The sequence below is a fragment of the Diadema antillarum genome, unplaced genomic scaffold (assembly GCF_040938485.1).
Source record: "Diadema antillarum isolate AM-2024a unplaced genomic scaffold, OU_Dant_1.0 seq00001373_RagTag, whole genome shotgun sequence".
Lineage (NCBI taxonomy): Eukaryota > Metazoa > Echinodermata > Echinoidea > Diadematoida > Diadematidae > Diadema > Diadema antillarum.
The window spans coordinates 225,435-250,806 of NW_027272134.1; the positions used below are offsets into that span (position 1 = coordinate 225,435).

General features: G+C 38.8%; 1 protein-coding gene across 1 annotated transcript in view; it reads left to right on the forward strand.

Annotated features, from left to right (window-relative positions):
- Positions 1-427: 427 nt before the first annotated feature.
- LOC139708788 (glutamate receptor ionotropic, kainate 2-like) overlaps positions 428-25,372 on the forward strand; it is a 52,965-nt gene continuing 28,020 nt past the window's right edge. The window contains exons 1-2 of the mRNA XM_071620737.1: positions 428-485; positions 1,958-2,113. Coding sequence (XP_071476838.1) covers positions 428-485; positions 1,958-2,113 — 214 coding nt within the window. The remainder of the gene's footprint in view (positions 486-1,957; positions 2,114-25,372) is intronic.

Consider the following 25,372-nt stretch of genomic DNA (forward strand, 5'->3'; position numbering starts at 1 on the left):
TTTTTACGACGGGCTTTGACTCTTAAACTGGAAAAGAAAAAAAAACGATGGCGTGCAATTAACCCTCCGAATCCTAAAGGACCTCACCTACATAGGTTAGAGCACGTGACACATATAGTGCAAGCATGAAATGTAGTAATACAGGAAAGGAAGGGGTTTTCTCTTTTTTTTTTCAGGGCATCTCTTAGTCTTCAATGTGGAAAGTTAGTGGTATGCCGTGAAGAAAGTGATGAGGGATTTTGAGACAAAGCCGTGTCTGCTATCGCATTTTTGGTCTGTCCAATTTGTTGGGGTCATTACAGTTAAACACCAGCACTTTCAGTGACGTCAGCCATGTCTATACTAGTTTGTAAGTACCTAAATCGTTTTACCAGTATCAGAAGAAAAAAGAAATGTGTGGTTAAGATGAGGCAGCACACTAATCTTCATGGGAAAGGCTGAGTACACCTTTCGGGGGATGCTGCCGGGTGCCCGCCCGACTTCCGGTATGTCGTACAACATATCGTCTATCGTCTGTTTTCAGGCACAAATGCTTTTTTTGAAAATGCCATGTTAAGTTAAATTCGTTGGATTAAAAAGTAATCTACTAAGACCATCAGGAAGGACAAATCTACATAAGATTACAATTTTTTAGTCTAATTGATTTAGAAATTAAATCCATTAGATTTGAAATTAATAATCTTATTTGGATTTGTCCCTCCTCATGGTCTATTAGATTACTTTTTAATCCAACGAATTTAGAGTGCACACTGTCATACAGGCGAACATGAACAGCCCCCCCCCCCCCGAAAAAAAAAATCAAATCGCTTTCTTACAGGAGCCAGATCTACCATTACTGTACGAAAGCCTTGGGAAGTTTTCATCTCTCGTCTGCAACACTTTAAGATGCTTACTTTCTTCTTTTATTCCAGTTGTCTTTCACCAATTTAAAGTTTTCGCGACAGCAGGAACAACAGTGACAATTGCATTAATTCTACGCGTGCGTGAGGGAGCCGGTTTTTTTTTTTCTCTCTTCAAAGAGGGTAGAATAGCGATTTTAACGACTTAAAAACGTTTGGCTGCATCCGTAGAAGATAGGGAAGCACCGAGATCGGAAGAGTCGCTGCATGCACGCTCCTATGATGTATCACGCACCGATAGGAGCGACACGTGTGTCAACATCGAGTTTCGGCTACAAATACATTAATGGATTCGGTCAGGTGACATATCGATGTACATCAAGGTACATAAGAGCTGCGAGGAGGGAAACGGAGGAGGAAAAGATGTAACGAGGAAGAGAGGGAAAAAGACAGAGGAAGGACAGGGAGAGAAACTGTGGAGAAAAAGGTTTAGTGCCCAGAACGACATAGTTTGAGAGCAGACGAAAGAAGGGGAAATGAAAACGCCCATGCCGTTGACCTTCTGGCCGTGTAAACCTGCATCACAGAAAATTAAAAACTTAAGATAAATGCTGAACATAATGCAGAGCATATCCTCACGGTTGGTGATTCGCTCGCCCCTGTTGGTGTAACTTCTTGGCATCGTTCTTCCATGCTGCGTTTCTTAAACGAATTACAAAATAATCTGATCATTATGTGATTATAGCACAAAAAGGACACCGCTAGTAAAATAGATGACACAGCAAATTCTTCAACAAGACATACTTTATCATCCGTTGTATTTAAGTAGGTGTATTCCTGTTTGTTTGTGTGTTTTATTTTTTTTTCACGTTAGTAATAACACAGTAGGCTTACACATATCATTCTATTTCATTTCAATGAAAAATATAATTGTAATCATCATAAATCATTTTTTTTTAAATAAACCTTGTGTTCGTTTTGCTTCTCCAAATCAGGAACTCTTGTGTGGTGTGGAGCTATTTGCATCACTGAACGTTTGCCAACACTGCATCGTACGTGATATGATTACATCTATTCATTGTTTTTGTGTTTTTCTTTATCTTTTCCTCTGAATGCAGGAATTATCTTGGAAGATGCAACTCAAAAAGATCTGGAAATCATCGAGCTGGCGTTCGAACACATCAATAACGATAAAAGTATACTCCCCGACACAACGATAGAGCCGAGATGGGGTCGGATACCACGCTCCGATCCCTTTTCCGCCATTAAAACTGGTAAGACTCGTCAATCTCATAGATTCATAGCAATACTAATGAGGACTTGCAGAGTTCCCTCCTTTATCCCTCTACTTTCACACACGTACCTATGTGGATAGGAAATCAATGTGGAAACATATAATGATAGAGGGTTAAAGATGGCTGTATAGAATGAAATGGCAATGAGGAAGGGTATTGCCCTGGGATTCAAAAGGTTGAAAGTCCTGCTGAAAAGAGCAGAGGTAATAGTGTGGAGGTGGTCTAATGTGATCTTAAAGGGATGGTATAGTTTTGGTTGAGATGTGGCTTGAGGTTTCCAACTTGTAATGAAAAATCTGTTATGAAATATGAAAGAGAATTCAATTTTCTGAGAAATTTAAAGTTTATTTGATGAAAATCGGTTTTGAAATGGTTAAGATATTACCAAAACAAAGAGGTCTTAAAAAAACGGTTGGACCGGCCTTTTATTAAGATCACTTTGGTGTTTTTTTTAATATCTCAGGCATTTCAAAACCGATTTTCATCAAATGAACATTTAATTCCCCGTAGAATTGTATGCTCTTTAATATTTCATAAGTGGTTTCTAATAATCTTGCACAAAGTTAATAGCTGAATCCCCCATCTCAACAAAGACCATACCCATCCCTTTAAGTTACCACCACGAAAAGGAAAAAAAAATGCAATGAGCAGCAGACATCGAATACCATGACGGGCGAAGGACGATTTTTTTTCTTGCTTCAATTGAACGAGTCAAGTATCAATGAAAGTCATGAAAGTGACGGAATCAAGTCCCATGTCACGTGACCAGAGATGGCAAACAACATGAACATGATGAAAGTGCAGTTTCCCTCCCTTCCCTCCCCAACCCTACCAATGGAGTCCGGGTTTGCCTTTTGTGTGTGCATGTGACCGTTTTTTTTCTTTTTCTTTATTGTTATTGTTGTTCTTTTCTGTGTATTGTGGTCTCTTCCGATAGTTTTTTGAAAGGCAATCTTACGCAATTCCGGGCGCGATCGACCTTGAATGAACAGCATTGGAATGGGCCGGGGATGGGGTGGGATATTCGAGTAGGGGTTCGACAGAGGGGGAAAGGAAGGAGAGAAAGAAAAGGAACTTATTCATTGTTATTAGTAAAGTCAGACGACGTTTCCACTTCTCAGCAACGGTCATATTGTTGACGGGCCCTCCTCCCTTACTTCGGGTTCCCCTGCCTTGCGAGAAGACAACAGAGAGAAAAAAAAACACACACAAACAATCAAACATGCACACACACACACACACACACACACACACACACACACACACACACACACACACACACACACAACATCACAACCACTACCAGCAAAACAACAAATCTTCCCCTGGACCAGTCATCAGGACAGTATGCGAGGCGCCGCCGAAGGTGTTCTTGCACTTTTGCTAGCAGATTATGGAAAGAAATTCACTGTTTCTTCCTTGCCATCTCAGCGCCTAGGAGTGATAGTAACCGTGAGAACAAGGCAGAGCATTGCCAGGGAAGGGGTGTCTTTTTTATAATTGTTATTTATCCCCCCTCCCCTACCCCCCCCCCTTTGTCTCTTATCCTGTCCTTTCCCTTCATCTGAAGTTGAGAAGAGACTCATTGTTAAAGGAACCGGAATCTGTTTGCTCCATAAGCTTTGCTAAATAATCATATTAGGAGAAAACCCCTTTTCACCACATGTGCACTATCACATGCAAACATTTCTGTAAAATAGAATTATATCAAGTGGTGTTTAATCTACGATCATCCCAATATAATATAATATAATATATATATATATATATATATATATATATATATATATATATATATATATATATATACATATATATATTCATTTATATAACGAGAGTAAAGAAGAGGTGGGAGACGTAGCTTTTGAATCCTCACAATTTGATATATATAATTATATATATCATAATGAAGAATGATAATTCGAACAAATATTGAAGAAGCGCAAAACGCATTCACTATCATGACTGTAGCATTTTAATTACGTGGTGCAGTTCGTTTATGACATTCCAAACCATGCAGCCAATCCGTGTGTCGAAGCTACCTTCAATCTCCTTCTCCGCCGTACCCTTATGAGTAAGAGAGAGAGAGAGAGAGGGGGGGGGGGGGTAGGGAGAAAAAGAGGTAGAGAGAGGGAATAAAAAGGCTGGTTGGTGATGCAACGCACGGCCAAATTAAACTTTCGCACCGCAGATGCGCGAAACTGGCGTGTTCTCATTTCCCTTGAACTGTTATAGGACATGTTAGGTAACACTCCACTCTAGATTAATTTTGAGATATGGTGGTCGAAGACATGTTAAATATATTTTAAAAAAACGGGGGAAGGGGCAATGAACGCGGGGGGGGGGGAACTCGTACACTGCGACCCATTTCCGTTTTCCTCGTCTCTGTGTGAAATACCCTTGCCTTTGCAAATTTGCATTTAGTGTGAAGCGATGAAACTTGACCGCATTTCCATCCATGTCCACTGTAACCAACTCGTTTCTTTGTTCAATGGAATACCGCGAATAGGTAGGTCGATGCGAGAGGGCTTTATATCAGTTTGATCTCACGCAGATGTAGCATGACGTGAGTGCATTATTGCGTCACTGCCCTGCGGCTTTGAATGAAATGAATTTTCATTCATCATTATATATCATGAATATAATATACTCTACTTGAAGATTATTTTCGATTTTGATCCCTCCTTCAGCAGTCTCGCATGACATATCTAATTTACGGGAATGTGTGTCTGTTTTGTTGATTAAAGGGCGTATGAGCTAGTGCCATAGTTAGTTGCAAGTACGTCATATACAGTTACATCTATTGTGAGGCAATTTGAAAACGTTGATTGACTTTCTTTTTCAAGTAATGGTGATCATGGTGATGCATGGTATGCATGATTTTAGTACTTAAAGAAAAACGTTGTAACGAAGTGTTGTTGTTGTTGTTGTTGTTGTTGTTGTTGTTGTTGTTGTTGTTGTTGTTGTTTATGGGGGGAAATGGGGAGAATGTTATGCCTACTGATACGCTGTTCTCATTGTGTGAACATTGTCCTGTCGTTTCAAGGAACATCCGAATAACATTTACGACTCGAAAAGATGCATTAATATACGTGGCGTTTCCACATCCGAATTCTGATGATGATAATGTTTTTGTTGTTTTTTTGTTCGACTTGTAAGGCACATTTTTCCACTTTCAAAAGCAGAATCCCCCACCCATAGTAATTAATAAAGGTAAGACAGTTCTGAGCAAACGTTACATGTGGGTAAGGAAGGGCTATCATGACTATTACGAGAATGTCGTGAATGAGAGGGAGAGAGAGTGAGCGGGAGAGAGAGGGGAGAGAGGGGGAGGGGAGATAGAAGGGCTGATAGAGAGTAGAAAGAAACGAATACCCAGCTCCCTAAACCTGACAAGATGTCCATAACCAACTGTGAGCCAGAGATTGGTGGTTAGAGCAGTACCATGAACTCTACCGAGTTCGTTTCCCCCCCCCCCCCCCAATTTTTACGGCAATAGTGTATATCTGATTGCACCCGATGAAATCCCGCCAAGATTTACGCCCTCATTTGAACAGCGAAAAAAAGGGCTCCTGACAACTCACCCCTCAAAGGGCACGCCGAGTATCAAAAGAATCGACCCTCTCTGATTTCGGCCGCTCTCTTTGTGTGCTTTTTTTTTCTTTCTCCCTCTCTCCCTATTTCTCTCACTCCCTCTCTCTCTCTCCCTCTCTCTCTCTCTCTCTCTCTCTCTCTCTCTCTCTCTCTTTCGCGCCATTTCCGGCGTCGGCATTAATCAACGTCCATTTAAACGACTGCGCTTCCGGTCTACTTTGTCTGATACTGAAATTGTCGCCATCGATGTAGATCTTTGATGAAGCTGAACTCTTGGGGTTCCCGAAACGAAGAGATATCGGTCCCGGTCAATAAGTAGGGGCGTACACAGGTAACATAACTTGGAGATATTTTATTTGCTTGCTTTATTTCTTTCCTCTTCTTATTCTTTATTTCATTTTTGTCTTACCGTGCGATTGCCAATATCAACGCGTTATATTCTTGAAGTTAACATCGTTTTCCCGTCTGGCTATATACCGTTACTCCTTTTGCTTCTCGTGACCCGCATAACGTTACGAAAAGTCGACTTTACATAACAAACTTGTCTTCATCATTGATTGCCATGGGGTCCATAGTTCGGGTTATGTCCGCACGTGATTAAGCTCCTCTTTGTAAAGCACATCGAAAGACCCCAACAACTAGGCTGATTGGGCTTGGGGGAGGGGATTATCAAGGGACGGTGTCGTCGCACGCCGAGTGGCCACACTTTTCGTCGACGTGTTCGTAAATTGATGGATGGCTCTTCGACTTCCATCACTTGACGCTCTTTGACATGATTTTCCCGTCGACACTGGATCTTTGCTGAGGCCTCACTCGGATCGCTACCATGGCGGCTCTTGTTCGCAGACCGATCCGCCCACTCCCTATCTCCATAGTTCCACGACCTTTTCTCACTCAGGTATATGCAACTATATTACTTTCCATCTTACCTCATCTTCCCTATCCCTTCCCCTCCCTCCCTCCCCCCCCCCCCAAAAAAAAAAAGAATAGTATTCAGTAAAAAGATAGACATAATATAAGATGAATATACAGCTATATCCACAAACAAACAAAAACCAACTAAGATAATAACCGAACCAGACGAACCAACAAAGTAAAAAATAATCATAGGCCGAATAAACGACCTCTTCTCGTTACTATTTCCGAATTCATGTATGACAAGATCAGGGTTTCTCTCTTCCATCAATGATTGGATTGTGGCTAAGATGCAATACTAGATGCAATGCACACGATTTTGGAAAAAAAAATATTGTGAGAATTTATTGGGTGAACTCACTGGGTAAACTTTTTTATTCTCATTATCATTACATTCATTATTCTTTCTGACTCTCAACTGGTAATTGCAACTTTCATTCGCTATTAGATATAGAATCAGAATATTCTTGTGCTCTTCACGCTATCGATCGTCCCGAACGAGGCATATTTTTCACAGCAGCGCAAGACACACTCATGTCTCTTTCGATACGTGAAACATTATTTTCTGTGTGGCGCCCCGGTCTCCAGTTCTATAATTCAATCAGATGTGATCAAGCCAGTATTTGAAATTCAGGTTCTGTCAATTGTGCAAGCAGTGTATTGACATGCCCTAAAAGTGGTGTTTCCCCTTTCTAAAAAACCCAAACGTTTTGCCGCGAAGTTGGTACAGAATGACGCTCATGTTGTTTCGGCGGTGTTGACACTGCGAATTAGCCTCCTTCTGTCCGCCGAAGTTTTGTCCGCCTCGATCGGGGGCATGACTTTGTCGCGTGAGCCTCCTTAAGTCATCTTCAGACAGCATCATCGCCATATAAAGAGAGCTGCAAGCAATGTTTCGAATTCTTTATCAAAATAGAAAAAAAGGAAGGATGTGGATACAAAATCCTTATATGGAAGGTCTCAGTTCTCCCGTATAAAGAAATTAGTCGGACAGATACAATAAACTAGCGGCATTACCTTTCTGCATCTGTGTCCCCGTTACAACTTATCAATCGAGTGCATATTTCTTATGTTTGCCGAGTTATTTGCAAAGCAGCTGTTATGTTCACCCAACCATCTTGTTATCTGACGAGACGGTTTGATAGTTATGATTACTTCCGTTGTCCTCACAGATACAACATGAATACTTGTCATGCTTGTGCACCGCTAAATTGATTATTTATAATCATGATTGTTCGAACAACCTTGGATTAAAGTGGCGTTACAGTAGTCGTACTCCCTCCCGGCGTGCTGTTACAATCTTGATGTTATCGTTTGCAGTATGGAGTCATGGCTGAATTTGGAAAACTGGTAATAGCCAGGAAGTTACTGATCATCGAAGAGATCTGGAATGCATCACTGTCGATTAATAGCAAGCTTTAGATCCTCGATGCGAACGTTAAAACAACGCAGCCTCCCGGGCTGGACAATGGCAACAGCTGTCTCGCGCATGCGCAGAACACCATAGCTTGCCTATTAGCGTTGTCTTGAATAGCGTTTTCGACGCAGATCTAAAGCTCTCTCTTAGCAGGATAGGCGATGACTTTCTTGTCTGTAATTTCGTATCTTGGCAATCAACGATTCTATAGGATTAACGTATAATGAACGTGATGACTAGTCTTGTCGAAGTCTTTAAGGCGTAATTTTGAAGATCTTTATCTGTATTATTTTATTAACGTATATCATTACCCCGTTGCTTATACCTTCGACAATACTCAAACGTCTCAACACAAAACACGGGCATGAAAACATACACACACAGCAAATTATTTGAGGCAGTTCAGTTCCTCGCTGATTCTCTTCCGCTGTTCCCGTCTGAGTGTTGCTTGGCAGTGTGAGTGAGTTATCTCCGTGAATCAGCGGATCTGATTGAATGAGCGATAGTCCATGTAAATTGAGACCACTCGCATGTAGCCTGAAGAGCGGCGCGACTGTACAGAGTGTGAAAGTGGTGCATTTCGGGATAGCAACCACTTTGACTAAGTTTTACCCTACTCTTAAAGGTCCTGTTTACCTTTGGGAGCAGTGAAAATGTTAAAGATATCACTTTTGACGCATATGTGTAGGTCAGCCATGTCAGTTGTATCACAAAACATCCTACCATATAAAACTTTTGCAATAAAGCCTAAAATATAAGGAGATATCACTATTTTTTCTCATTAAACCATAACTGTAGACGGTTTAGTCTGGAAACATTTTGATTATAACTATTGTTCACATTTTGTATAGTTAACAATACTTGACACCGATTATACTGGATCAAATTTTTACATTGGTTGTTTCTATCCCTAACTCACGTTTTAGAACTATTTTGAAGCACTAATGCTTGGTTTGTTTCGTCTGCAATTGGTAAATTATGCCTTTAAAGGTACTGTTTACCATTGGGAGCAGTGATTACTAAAAATATGTTCGAGATGCATATGATTTGATGCATATGCGAGTGTGTATAGGTCAGTTGTACCAAAAAACATCCTACCATATAAAGATAAAACCTAAAATATAAGGAGATATCACGATTTTCTCAATAAACCATAACTGCAGACGGCTTAGTCTGGAGAAAATTTTATTGTAACTATTGTTCACATGTAGGTAACGATTCTTAACATTGATGATCCTGATTAAAATGTTTACATTGGTTGCTTCTATCCCTAACTCACATCAACTATTTTGATGAACTAAAGCTTTTTTTTAATCTAAAAAGGGTAAATAATGTCTTTAACATTCTCCATAGCCAGAGCCTCCCCTGCTGTTTTAACTAGCAGATGAAAACAATCACTAAAGTAATACTGATTTGACAATCTTTCTGCCATTTGTAAGGTTTGTCGACTTTTAATTCTTATTCTGTGTATATGCGTGTTCATGTGTGTATGTGTGTACCAGTATAACATATCGAATGTATAAGAATATTGGACAGGTTTTCCTTGATATGGATATATGGTATCATAATATCACGAAGCAAGCTATTTTTAGTGTATTAACCTTTTCTTCGCTTATTTGCACGAAAAGGTTTTAGCTATAGGTCTGGCACCATTTCGATAAGTTGTTGTAAATTGCTGAGATACAAGCCTTCAATATGGGAAATATAGTTTTTTGGATGTGTTTGTTTATGTCACTTTACATACGCTCCGTTCTAAAAAAAATGGTAGCTTAGTTACTGATAACGCGAAATTAAGAAGGTTCGCTAGATCTGCTGGTCCATGCCATTTAGAAGTACCTGTATAGTGATCTTCCTACTAAGCTTTCTGAAATATTTTGTGTGAATAAATACCTTTTTTATTCTACTGCAAGCTCAAGAGCATGATTTGACAGTTATTGCTATGTGCATCCGCTGCCGGTAAAAGTTACTGTTTATCATGTTTTTCATTGCCGCGTTGCAAACTTGAGATACAGAAAGCGTGTGTCATTTTCACTTTCCATCGTCAAAACTGATAATTACTAGTATTTCTAGCGGACTGGAATATCTATATGAACACAGTCATAATATGATTGGTCCTATTGATTATTTTGAGAAAAAAAATCAATCAAGATTCACATAATCTAAGCCATTTCAGCTGGAGGATAATGAGCGAGTATAGAGAAAAGTTTCTTCATGTTTTCAGATTTAGAAAAGATCTGAATCATGTCATGAACTCTGGGTCCAAAAAGCCGAGCATCCTTTGTTCGTGTTGCACAAACACTCAGTACCATTTCAACTCAGATCAAATTAGCGAATGCTTTCACTTCACAGCAAGCCAAGTGTGACCATGGATCTACATGGTATAACTAAGATACAGAACGACTTGTGAGGAGAGGAAACATTTCGAGTGACGATCACGATGTAAAATCGGGCAAAGTTGAACGTACTACCCTTAACACTGGCACGACATCGTATCAAATACCATCTTTGCTTCAGTAAGAAGAGAAATCATTTCACCCTCTTGTTGAAAATCACGGCTGGAATTGATACTTAAAACCCCTTAGAGCTTCAAAACTGTATGTCTTTTTTTAAACACTAGTCTTTCTGCATTCTTTGTGTCGTGAGCTACAATCGTTAAGGATATGTTTTCTCTCAAAATACCACATCGATCTGGTTTCCTCTTCAATCACGAGTTCATTTCAAATAGGAGGGATTTCAGCGAAAGCGTCCGCAATCCCGAAAACTCGGCTCATTCGTACCGCTATTGTACCCACTGTGCTCCCGAAAATGATCGTTTCTTGGCCTTCTGGCGAAGAGCATGAAATATCAGCGTATCATCATTATGGGTAGCTTATGTATACCGTTCATGGGAGTTCGCCGCACATTTAGGGTTGAAAATGTGTTGTTTTCCCCAAGAGGGGCTCTCTTGACCCAGGTATCTAATTGCACTTTCATCATGTGCTGAATTTACCAGCTTGCGGGAACTAATTTGATTGTTCTTTAATTATTCCGCGTGCTACCTTGCCTTAATCATTTTCATCTTTGTCGTAGTCAGTGTCGGACTAAACTCAATTTCACTAAAAAGCGATAGATTGCATCTCAAGAGTGTTGCTGTAACTAGATTATGACAACCAACTAGATTATAACAACCAAATTTTATGTCATCCAAATTTTGTTGCATTCAATGTCTTTCATGTGTTCATCAAAATTTTTCATGATCTCTTTGTTTTATGATGTCAAGGATACAAGATTACCAATTTATAACAAAATTTAAGTGTATGCTACATGGCAAGAAGTAGCAGGTACCCAATATATGATTTACAATAAACAGAATAAACTAAGAAAGTGCTGTCTGTACTCTAAAATTCACTGAACTTATGATATTTTGTTTGTCTCTTCATCTTGCCTTCCCGTTGATTTCTCTCCCATTTTAGGTCAGTGTTGTGACCGAGCTAAATTTATCTCACAAAACATATTCTCAATGTAATTTTTGGTGAATGGACGTACAATTAAAGTCGTATACTCTGCATGAATAAAAAAAAAGACCTCTCAAACTCAAAAATCAAAACTGCAGTCAGGTGTCGATATAAATATCATGAAGCAAAATCCTTGATAATGTTCATATTGTCTTCTTATATTCGGAAAACACATGGTTCAAAGGCATCTATGTTTCTGGGGGGGGGGGGGTCGTTTCTTTTTTGCGTCAAATAGTCAATTTAAAGAAATGTCAGTAATATACCTTGTAATTAAATCTCACTCAATTTGTCTAGAGATCAGCGGATACATTCATGGAGGCAGGAGGTATATCAGCACCGATGTGACAAACGAGAGTGAAATAATGCATTCCACAGCCTGGCACGGATGTTATACATGTATTAAAGACAGTGGCTAGACCAAAGTCACGTGGTACCCTCCACCTAAACCTATGATAATGTTTCACTCCTTGGTGTGTAGTCCTAAGAGAATTTTCCGATTTCTCTTCAGTTTTTTTCCCTCAATTCTCTAGCATCAATACATTGATGTGTTCTAATCAGACCCATCTCACATCGGCGGGCGTGTATTTTTAGTGTGCCGAGACTGTGTGCATTCGTACGTTGAACGTTGCTCATAAAGACATGTGTGTATGTGTGTGTGTATTGTATGTACGCGTCTGCAAATGGACTGAGAAAAGCCATATAATTGGATTTTATTTCCGATCTTGGTCACCTGAGAATTGCTCGCGACCTTTAATTCCAACACCTTGGCGATTTAGCGCGCTTTTGGTGATCGTCTGCTCAGCACTCCGGCTGTTATTTCAGCTACTTATCAAGATTGAACTTGGAATGGTTTGATCGTCCGCCACGAAAAAACTTCGACCCTGAGACAAATTTATTCGAGGCACACACATCCCGCACTGCTAAGTACAGTCTCTGATTGGTGTCTTGCAAGCAGTTCTGTATTGTTAGTACAAAAGAAAATTAAGCAAAGCAATTTCTTGGTCGTTATGCGCAAAGACAAAGGAGTCATTGATTAGCAAATGAATCAGATAAGAGAGAAATTAAAGAAAGTGAATAAGAATCGTCGAAAGCAAGTAAACATTACACCTAGATTTATCATGTCTTCATATTTTTTCGAATGCCTTAATGTCATACCAAGTGGATACCTCAATCTGATGTTTTTTATGCATATATCTTGGGAAAAGATGAACAGGGGTAAGAGATAATGAAGGAGGGGAGAGGATGGGGAAAGACAAGGACGGAAGACAAAGACAAAGAGGGGAAGAAGAGGGACAGGAGGGAGAAAAAGGAAAGAAATAGAGAAAAGAGAGTTCACGAAATGAAACGAATGTACAGGGATCAATGACGATTTGAGTCACTTTGAATCTCAGAGATAAAATTGAAATCATTCCTTGTTCACTTTCCCTCAACACAAAAGCTGCACACGTGACCCAGGAAACTGAAAATTGTCTAGCACTGCTTACAGTATTGTCGTTTCAGACAAAGTCATATATATATATATATATATATATTTGTTCCAGGAAATCTTAAGATTAGATGGCTCTTCAACTGCTTGGATGCAGGGAAATGGTGTGGGTTGAAGTTCACTCTTTATTCTGACTCTATGATTTAGATTCAACCATCCAGTTTCACAGTGCAGTATACTTTCTCTTGACCTTTCGAGCTTTCATTTTTCCAATCCTTTTTTTTTCGAAACCGAAGTTGTGAAAATTGGACACAACTTTCCCAGTACACGTGACCTATTCATGACGCAAATAGCGAGAGCCCAAATAGTCAGGTTTATTTGGCGGAGAGAGAGAGAGAGAGAGAGGAAGAGAAAGGGGCGAGGGAGAGAGATTCGGCCCAAAGGGAGAGAAGAAGAATAGCTGTACAATGTAGACTTAATCAAGGTATCGCACAGGTAACCTATATCATCGTTATTGACATTTTGCGCTACATCGAAAAACGCATCTGAGGAGACTGCCGAAGGACAATACAAATCGGTTTTGTTTGTTTGGCATGGTTTATTGGCTAGCATTTTGTTACCTCACCCAACAGGTTTCACGAGTGGTTGGGGGAAGGCGAGATGAATTAATTATTCTTTGCAATACTTATCTCAAACCTATCCGCGAAGACGCGCAAGAAAGATAATCATGCGGAAGGTATACATATTCTTTTTCAAAGGTTGCACGTCATGGACAGCGAAAAGAAAATACCCAAACAGTCTAAATTGTTCATCTGAATTCACAACGAAACTCCTGGTTACCTATAATCTGGTAAAAGTATATGACAGTGAGAGCTATCGCTGGGGTAACTAGAACTCTGGAAGAAAAGCCAGGAGAAGCCGACATAGGCGAAAAAAAAGTGCCGAAGTGAAAAGCGGAACTTGTGATCATCGGAAAAATAATTGAATTTTGTTACCGGAGACAGCCTTGCCGAAAGTCTACTCTAGCTCGATGGCCAGATATGGTTGTCCTGTACTTGTGTGTCCGAAGAGACGGGGGATCAGTTACACCCACTGACAAAGCGGAGAGGTGAGGTGTGACATCGCCACTGTTGGGTCAGCCCCAATGTCCGAGCGAGAGTCGATGTAGGAGTCGCCAGTCCCGTCCACCTCAAAGTAGCGCGTGGTAAAGGCATGTCGCTATCAGAATCCTCTGATAGCACAGAATCCTTCGCCTTGTTGGTGAAGAAAGAAAAACTTGGTATCGCACCCTCATCGTGCTCATTGCTCAAAAAACCTCCCCTTTATTCACTGTCAAGGCTAGCGACATGGATGAGATTTTTAAGATGATGATAATGATGACCCTGAACATTGTACTCTAACATTGTGCCTTTACTCAACTTGACCTTTATGGGATCGATGTAAATGTCAGACCGATCGATCAACATGGAACGGCTCCTGAATCATTATGAAGGCACGATTCTCAAGATAAACAATAAGGATATGATATATGCAGTACGGGGAGGAAATTTGTAATCTACAGAGGTTTTTGAGGGGTAGTTTCATCATTCGTACGAGATGGGTGGTTAGTGGAAAAGGCTCTATAGACCCTTAAACATGAAATTCTAAAGTTCGAATCCTGCCCGATATACCCACACACCCTTGGACAAGGCGTTCAAAGCGCAAAGTCTTTCTTAGATATAGATGAGTACTGGTCAATACTTTGATAGTGATAGCGGAAGGACACTCTGGAGGAGAAGGGGAGAGAAGAAATGAGGATCATCTGGCAATGATGGGGTGGCGTGATGATGGCGGGGCTCCCTGGGAGCTCAGTCAGTGCTCATCAGTGAATCAGCACTAAAACTCTGGGGACCGTTTCATGAAAGTTGTCAGCCTGACAAGATGTCAGTCTCTGACAGTTACCATAGTAACGGTCAGCGAGCAGAGTTTGACAGCCAATCAAAACCATGGATTTTACTGAAGCTGTCGGAGACTGACAACTTGTCAGGGCCGACAACTTTCATGAAACAGTCCCCTGAGTTCTGTGGGACCGTCATCATTGTTTAAGGATACCATGATCCAAACTTAAAGGCATAATTTACCATTTGCAGATGAAACAAAAACACAGTATTAGTGCTTTAAAATAGTTCCAAAATGTGAGTTTAGGATAGAAACAGCCACTGTAAAAATCGTATTCTGTATTATCAATGTTAAGTATTGTTAAATAAACAAAATATTCACAATAGTCATAACAAAAATGCTGCCAGACTAAACCGTCTACAGTTATGTTTTATTCAAAAAAATACTGATATCTCCTTATATTTTAGGCTTTATTGCGAAAATTTTATATGGTAGAATGTTCTGTGATACAACAGGCCTACACATATGCATCAATAATGTGATATCTTAAACATTTTTTAAATCACTGTTCCCAAAGGTAAACAGGACTTTTAAGAGTATGTCCCAAGCAACTAACTGGAGTTGACGTTTTCAAACAGGTGTTCCCAGCCATGCCAGCGACGGGAGATTCATGTTACAGAATGGCGTTGTTGCAGAGCACATAGCATCCCCCGCAACTCCCTAAAAGAAAGAACTGAACTAGAACAAAACAAATAAAACATGGCATAACATAACGCATAAAGAATGATAACTTATAAATTGTTTTAGCATTGACGGGAATTTTGTTGCCCGCACAAACTTTATTTCGTAAGTCAATATAGAAAAAAAAAACACAGGATCGCGGTCATGCCCGGTTTCTCGGACGATTGCTTTTACATCTAATATTTGTGTCCCAATTGTGTAGGAGTTGTTTTTATTTGAAAACTAGTTATAAGCAAAGTTTCAATGTTCCGGACCTTAACCCTGTATGTGTGCTTTCAAAGCTTCATGGAAGACAAACACTTCAACATGCACTATATTTGCTTCAAAGAAATACATCGTTTGAAGCAACGCCACGAAATTGAGAACTTGTTCTCAAGCGTTATATCCTATACTTCGAGAAGGCACAGTGCAGTAAACGTGTTATCTTGAGCATGTTCAGCTGATTACATCTAGAGAATAAAGTTGAGACTGCAAGTAAAGCACAGCATAGACTTTGTTTATATGTATATAAACAAATGTGTGTATGTTCTGCTTCAGAAACGGATTTTTAATCTAACATCACATCGCATCCTAGTCGCTGGTGAAGAATGCGATGACTAACCTGTTTGGTGTCTTGTTTCTAAAACATGCGCTTAATTTCCTCGCCAGGATAAAGCGTTTTAATGCCATTTTAGTTTTAATCTTATATATATATATACATACATATATGTATATACATATATATCATAAATAGAGAGAGAGTATATCATATATATATATATATATATATATATTGTATATATATACATATATATATATATTTTATATATATTTTTACACGATCATGTGTGTGTGTGTGTGTGTGTGTGTGTGTGTGTGTGTGTGTGTGTGTGTGTGTGTGTTAGAGAGAGAGAGGGAGAGAGAGGGAAAGAGGGAGATGGGGCGAGAAAGGAGTGGGGATTGAGTTTTAGATAATGTTTGTGAGAGTGTTCTGATTGGCGGGACGCATGAAGACAAACACAACCACATACTAACATCGTCTAAGAGGTCCTTATTTATAGACACATCCGCGACATTCGCATCAAAAGAAAGCCACTGGCGCGGTATTCTCCACTTCGCCGTGAACTTGTTCTCTACGTGTCAATTCACTACCACAACATCTTCAATCACACTCAATCTAAAACGGTGAAAATGGTTTGCATATCTCGCGACTGGCCGAGAGACTAACAAACATTCTAAAAGCACATCGCTGACAGAGTCAATACGAACGAGTACACGCTCGCCGAGAGTTTAAATCCACAAAGATTCCAGAATTAACCGCTCATGAACCTTACACATACTAAGAGATGATTTTCGGGATGCGTGCGTAGATAGAAATCGTTTGACATTATTTTCAGCTGCACAAATAGTATAGTCAGCGTCTTAGAGTGGAATGATTATTTTCAAAACTGATCACATTTAGCGGAAATAAGTAAGAGCAATAGTAGCGGATATCATTAGCATCTCCAGTAAAGTCTGTGTAGACTTTTATGTTTTATATGTCATTTATTGCAACAAAATAATTGCATTCTGCATCATTCGGGTACAAAATTTTCTAACAACTTTATGCTTGAAAAAAAAAAGGTCGATTTAGTTTCGAAGTCTATCCCTATTATTGAAACTTTGTTTTTTAATTAGTAAGTAAAACTTCACAGCCTAATGGCTCTAGTTTATGTAAATGAAATTATGCTTAGATAAATGCTGGAACAAATTTAGATTTCAACATAAACATACCTCAATGCGATTCGTAGGACAACATTAAAGCTAGAAGCAGAGCGCCTGAATGTGTGGGGTTTTTTTTAAGATTATCAAAAGATTATGATAATACCATCACTAATGGACTTTCTTGGAATGGGACGATTTAATGCATTCTTGTTAGATTGAGGACCATACCAAGTATGGAGTAAAAATGGCGCTGTTTCTCTGGTAAGCAATGAACTGTTTGATGTTCTCTACAAACATCAAACCACAGTGCACGCATAATTGTTATTTTTCCGATGTACATAATCTATTTTTCTCCGTAATTGGAGGAAGGAGTGTGAAAATATTGATTTCCAGCGTTAAGAAAAATCGCGGGCCCTGGGCGCATCGAGGCGCCTCAAACCGACCTCTCCCGGCGGGGTAACAAGATTAAGCAATGTGTTGAGGGGACTCCGTGCATCCATACAGGTTCCAGGAAAAGGAGTATAGGGAATCGAGGTATCCAATGCAGTGATAAAGTCATCTACAGTGGGTTGCCATAGGAACACAGTGAGAAATCATCGTCGCGGAGGAGGGCTATTATATCAAGCGCTCTATTAGAACTCATACTGGTATAGGCCTTCCCCTTTAACATCTAATTTTCCCCTTCTCTCTCTCTCTATCACCACATAGCAACACACACACACACACACACACACACACACACACACACACACGCACACACACACACACACGCACGCACACACACACACACACACCATACCACGCACACACACACACACACACCATACCACACACCACACACATCACACACACACACACACACACACGCTCACACACACACACACACACACACAAATAAACACACTTACGCACACACACAAACAAACACACACTTACGCACACACACAAACAAACACACACTTACGCGCACACACACACAACACACATACGTGATATATATATTGATTTATACAATTTTATAACTCTGGATCCAGTGCTTTAGGGAGACGTTGTACGCAAAACGTGTGCAAAGCATTGTCAGCAGTAATAAAGGATTGAATGGGTATTATTGAAAACGTTAAAGGTCCAGTTCACCTTTGGGAGCAGTGATTTTAAAAATGTTCAAGATATCACATTCGATGCATATGTGTAGATCTGTTGCATCACAAAACATCCTACCACATAGAATTTTCGATAAAGGCTAAATTACAAGGAGATATCATTATTTTTCTCAGTAACCATACTGACTGTACACGGTTTAGTCTGGGAGCATTCTTATCTTAGCTATTGTTCACATTTTGTGTATTTAACAATACTTAACATCGATTATACGGATTCAAATTTTCACAGTTGTTGTTTCTTTCCCTAACTTTTATTCAAGAACTATTTTAAATCACTAATGTGGGTTTTTTTTTTCATCTCCAAATGGTAGATTATGCCTTTAAGGAGACACGAGATATTCTAACTATGACCAAATACCGTATCCCTAGAGCTGAGTCAAGTATAAGTACAAGTAATATATATATATATATATACATATATATATATATATATATATATATATATGTAAAGAAATGAAGAAATGAACTGATACAAGTGTAATGCCTTTTTTGCCAATAAAGAATGAGTTTATTCGACTCAAATTTTCAGCGGCCTCCGCCTTCTTCAGGAGTCTTATCATATATATATATATATATATATATATATATATATATATATATATATATATATTCACTTTTCCTCTAGACAACGTACGATATGACCAGTTATGATGAGGTGGCTATCGAGACAAGTTGACTATGTTAACACATCTGTGCTTTTTGGAGTTTGTTTTTGCTTCTTTCAAATATATGAAATCAATGTGAACATTTTTGTAAATTTACTTTCAGTAATTTGACTCTGTGCAGCCTCAGTTAACAAAAGCAAACTTCTTTTCCAAAAGGCAGTCAAAGCGAAATGATCCTGCCTTGACTCTTTGAATAAAGTAAACGAAAACCTGCTTATTTCATAAATCCTACAATGGGACAATATCATTTTACGGATCAAGTACGCTTTAGATTTAATCAGAAATATATATTTGCTCCGCTCTCTCTATGCATTATTGTCTACAGCTTTTCAAAAGTCAATATCGACACTAACCAGGACGAGCTTGTATGCCTGTCGTGTCAGGATAATCGTTTCCCGCCAGAAGAAAAAATCAATGTCAGACAGAATTCTTCCACGGTTTGACGGAGAGCCTTCGCAAATAGAAATGATCGAAAGGGTATCGATCGCCCTCTACGTGCGCGAGTGGTATAATTATGATTGCACCGTCCGCGGATCGAACGTCTGAAAAGAAACCCAGGCGCAACTACAGCAACACGTGGTTTGAACTTCAATGTAGCATTCCATCAAAGCCAAATGAGGTACACATGATATCCGGTACATTATAGTGGTCTTTTTCGTTTTTATTTTCGAGCCACAGCATGACGGAGGGCACATGTGAAGGGCGGTGGTCCGTTTTGAATGTCTGACTGAACCTTGTACAGCCAATGATTCTGTTGATTTTTCCTTTCTTCCGAATGGTGAAGAGCATTTAGGAATCGCTCATTAACTTTTGTGCGCTACATGCTAAGACAGAACAATGAGAACAAATAGGTCAGTCAAAATACATAGTGTCTCTTGGAGGAGTTCTGAAAGCAAGTAATCAAAATGAATGAAAATGATAATGTTCTCTTTAATCGTTCAGTTACAGTATTTACTTTCATTTTGTTTTATTTCTCCACTTGTACAAATTAGTCATTAATTTTTTTAACAAATCAGCTATAACGTTTATGTCAAATATTGATGAGTGCTTAAAAGAATGAATATAATTCATTCCTCTATAATCCAATCATTAATGCAACTCATTCCTTGATGAAAACGTAAGCCCCTTCTGCAGTGTTCTGTGGAAATGCTATTTTCAAAAAAAAAAAATGTACACACCAGGTAGGATTTTGAACCTGTAGTCTCCTGTGTAAAACCCCCGAAGCGAGCCTTATAAACTTATACCACAGTGTTTCCCCTTGATGCTGTAACCATGACAACACGACATTATTTCGTCAGGCAGATTAAGGATGGAGACTGGACATCGACTGGGATCCTGTAGCTTCACCATCAGTCCATGGGTCGATAGCCGCCATTCCCCCTAAATTTACACAAGCATTTCTAGTTCGTTTCATACTATCACGTTTCACCAACCATCTGAGTACACACACGGTGATATGACCAACATCACGATGATAGTAGGAAGGATGAAAATCATAGATGTCAGAGAGTGAGAGAGAGAGAGAGAGAGAGAGAGAGAGAGAGAGAGAGAGAGTCAGGGAGGAGACATCTCTCCGACATCGAGTGCTTCATACATGCGGGAGAGCGTACCAAAACCCAGAGGATCAGAAGAAGTTTCCGAGGGTTAATATTAATAAAAATAAGGACCGGTTTAATCGGGTTGGTTGAAAAAAAACCCTGACAAACTGACCAGCATGCATTGATTTATCTACAGATTTGATTTAATTCAACTTGATTTGATCTGATCCGAGTGTAACTCCGGCCTAATGCAAACAAATCAGTATAATTAGATTTGATATGACTCGATTTTACCAGATTCAACTTGATTTAATTTTAACACTCCCTTCCACCCGAAACAAATAAAGCAGTTTAAATTGACTTGATTTCATGTAATCTTATTTCGACCTATTAATTTTCAACTTACTCGATTTTCAAAGTGCCTATTCTATAACGAGTCCCTTAATAACAGGTGTATTTTCGCACATTTTAGGCAAACCAATGCTACCTGATTAGATGGCATTGTATTGCATCTACTGATGCACTACTTTTGGGATACGCAGTTTTCAAAATTACTGTGTTTTGCTATAAAATGTTAAATAAAGAAGCGATATACATAATGTATGCATTCAACATTACTCACAGCTTGACATTTACATCCTTGTTGATCTTTGATTCCCCCCCCCCCCTAAAAAATGGACAGTTTCAAGGTAAAGTGTATTGCATTAAAAAGCCAAGCTTGGTTTGTTTGTTTTTTTCATTTGCCATTTTCTTCCTCATACCTTTATTCTTCTAAGGTCCAAGTGTTCCGTTTCCTAACTTTCTTGATTTGTTTCCTGCTATTGACAAGACCTGATATGACGAAAGCGTGGGCGTTTACTTGGTTTTGTGTTTTATTTTTTCTGCTGTTTTTCTTTTATTTTCTTTCTCAGCTCGAAACAACTTGATATGCGAGTGTGACTTCTTCATTGATTGATGCTGCAACTTGACGTAAAATGTGACGCTTGTAGGTAACATAATGATACCATGCCATATTGACATTCAATGGATGCTGTCACAGGCACTCGCGCACACGTGCACACGCGAGCGCGCGCGGGTGCGCACGCGCACTTGATAACCAATTTATGTACGTGAGATCAATACGTGCTTGTTTTCAGGAAAGGAGAGTTTGTTCGTCCGGTCGTCTGGATGCGAGTCACGCGTTTTGGCGGGACACGAAAAGACCCGGTGAGAAAGTGCCTCCTTTGATATTCATCCGACAGTGTTCTGCGCGCGTAGCTCTGGATGGATTTTAGTTGTCGGAGGAGTATGTGACGGGAGCAGCTCTTTCTTCCTCATTATGCAAATACATGCCTCTGTCAGCATATTTCAAATTGTAAATGACATCAATCACTTTGACACTTATCTTCTTTTTTTTTTGCGTCATCTGATAATGGTCTGTATTTGATGTATAGGACGTAGACATGAGCATCCATGTATGACATACTTTTGTATTCCATGATATCCCCCCCCCCCCAATTCCTCCTTCCCTACGTCCTCCAAGAAATTCTTATTAACATACTCGTTTAGACAGATCCACAATCGAATTTGCCAACAACCTTTTCCCTGATTCTCGTAGCCACCATAGATAGTTCCTGCCTGGTTTCGGCACGAAGAATTTTGTAAGCAAAAAAAAATCTGATTCCTTAAAAAAAAGAATAAGAACACAAATTTTGATACCCTTGACAATGAAAATATTGTTGAGTATAGTCGATTTGTTGATTTTAAAATGCCGCAAAGTTGCTTCAACCCATCCATAAGACAAATCTGAAAGATTGTTAGGAAGTGTATTTTTGAAGAAAAAAAAAACGTAGCCCACTTCCTTGTCTTTTTGTTTATGATAAAAATGTGGCAGAATGAATGAAAAAAACAATGAAAGGGAAAAAAACCGCAGTATCACATTTGATGCTAAATAAGGAAAAAACCGACTGCGAACACTTAAAGCATGAATATTGCGGACAAATCTCCAATTTCCAACTTCACCTCATACACGCTCTCTTAACGATTGAAATCAATTTACGCTGAACAGCTGCCGAGCTTAATAATGTTACTGTTCCTTCACGTCGCCCTAGGGCTAGCTTTAAAGCTCTAAAACCAATGGCGGTAACGAGAAGTATCCACTTAACAAATTGATTTCTAAGACCCTTTCAGTCAGTCAAATCTTCATTGGATACTATAGGCCTAGTATTGAATATAAAGCACCACCTGCAGTGATGAAGGGAGAATTATTTCTTCTAAGAATGAAGTCTCTGTTATTCTTTTGTCCCCTTTAAAAGAACAGAGAAACACATATAATGATGATCCATGGTATTCTAATAGTCCAGTAGACAGTAAAATATTCGGTGATTTCCAGTCAGTTAACTGTTCGCAAAATATTTAAAGGATATATCGTAACTCATTTCACCGAACGGTAAACAAGCAGACGTGACAGATTAAAGTATATCGATGGACAGTTGATAAATGGACGGTGACAGTGATTATTATGAAGATAACCATAATGATAATGATAATAATAATAATGATAATAATAATAATAATAATAATAATAATAATAATAATAATAATAATAATGATAATAATAAAAATAATAATAATATAGTTATAATGATAACATTAATAGTAATAATAGTTATAATAATAATGATAATAATAACAATAATAATAATAATGGTGATAACAATGATAATAGTGAGGAGAAAAATAATGATGATAACGATGAAGAAAATGATGATGATCATAAAACATATATTACTCATAATATCATCTTCACATTCCATTCATACTAGGATGGTGGCGTTTACAGTCCCAATTCACATCTCATATGAAAGATGAAAAACATTGACAGAATACTGAATGGTGCTATGCTTTAAATTCCTTAAGATCTTGGATGCTGTAAATCCACCACATCCATGAATTGCGGGACACTATAGATTAGATGCCTTGAGCTTCGCCCTCTATAATGCCTGCATGGGATTGTTTATTTAGTGTTGAAATGAATCGCTGTAATGTAGAAAATACGTCTTATTGTTTCTTAAAACAAAAATGGAAAAAAAACATAACTGTATGTGGCTGTTGTATTATTGTGATGATGTTCAATGCAGATAACTGTAAATAAATTTGAATACAAGGTAAAGCATTATATAAAGCCTACTCAGGATATTGTGAAGGCCGACAAGTGCGAGATAAAAAGAAACAACAAATTGTAAAAGCAGTGACCACTCAAGTTGCGACTATGCAACGAGGCGTAAAACGAAGCCAGCCGTGCGAGGCGTCAGACAATTTTTCACTTCAGTCGTTATATCCTTATGCCTCTAAAACAAGATTAAATTACACGGGTAACAAGACGAATCTACTTTTCTCACGAGGCAATTATAATGATGATTAAGAGGTAATGAAATAAATCATAACAATTATGATTTTAATAGGAAAAGTCTATATGTACAATGAAGCACACGGTTTAAGACATTGTAATAAGTGATGACGATAATGAATTTTTGTAAGCACGATCTGACGCTCTGTTTTTAGCATCTTTATTAATTTTTACCAGGAAGAATGCAGGAGAGTTTGAAAAGTTTGACTCAAGCGGAGTAAGGTAATAAGTTACGTAGAACTACCACTGAAAGAGAAGATCATATTAGTAACATGTTTTAGTTCTCACGCATAAGGTTTACATGGCGCTGAATTGGAGAAGAAATCAACTTTCCTCTTTCCTCTTGGAAATCGCTGTACATTTCACGATTCCTAATGTCACTACATGATACATGATTCAATCCTGAGCAATCTAAGGTCCTTTTTAACAACTTCCGCAAAAACTTCTTGAGAAAAGTTTATACATCTTGGGATGAAATGCTTAAAGGGATGGCATAGTTTTGGTTGAGAAGGGGTTTCAGGTTTTAATTTCTTGCGAGATGATCAGAAACCCACTCTTACGAAATATCAAAGAGCATACAATTGAAGAGGTGTTCGAACTCGATTAGATGAAAATTGGTTTTGAAATGGCTGACATATCCAAAAACAAAGAGGTTCTAATAAAAGGTTGGTCCACCTTTGTTTTGCTTTGTTTTTGGATATCTCAGCCATTTCAAAACTACTTTCCATCAAATAAACATTTAATTCCTCGGTATGCTCTTTAATATTTCCTATAAGTGGTCTCGAATTATCTCACGAAAATTCAAAACTTGAATCCCCATCTAAACCAAAAATTGTACCATCCCTTTAAATGTATAGATTGTGCTTTTGGTATGAAATGGTTATCCTTGTTCAGATGACAACAATGTCATACCCAATAGATTATGAATCAGTGGTTTCCCACGAAGGTCACGATGAGAAAGTTGTTTGTATAGTAAAATCAGAAAGAGAGGTTATAGATTAACGACTAATGCATTGTTTTCTTATGCTTTGTTTGCGTGTGTGTGTGTGTGTGTGTGTGTGTGTGTGTGTGTGTGTGTGTGTGTGTGTGTGTGATAGTACATTGGAGAGGAAGCAAGCAAGCTGCTCACCCAATTCCTTAAAGCTTTGGTGAGCAGCTCCTCTAATGACGCGACATAATCACAAGGTTCGAAATTAGGCGCCCTCATCAGTCCTCTGGGAATGAGTTTGCTGACAATATTGTCATTTGCGCGGGATTACTCTTCTCCGAAAGACAAATCTCTTCTTCTTTTTTTCTTTCTTTTTTCACCCCTTCATCTCCTTCTTTTTCTCATTTTTTT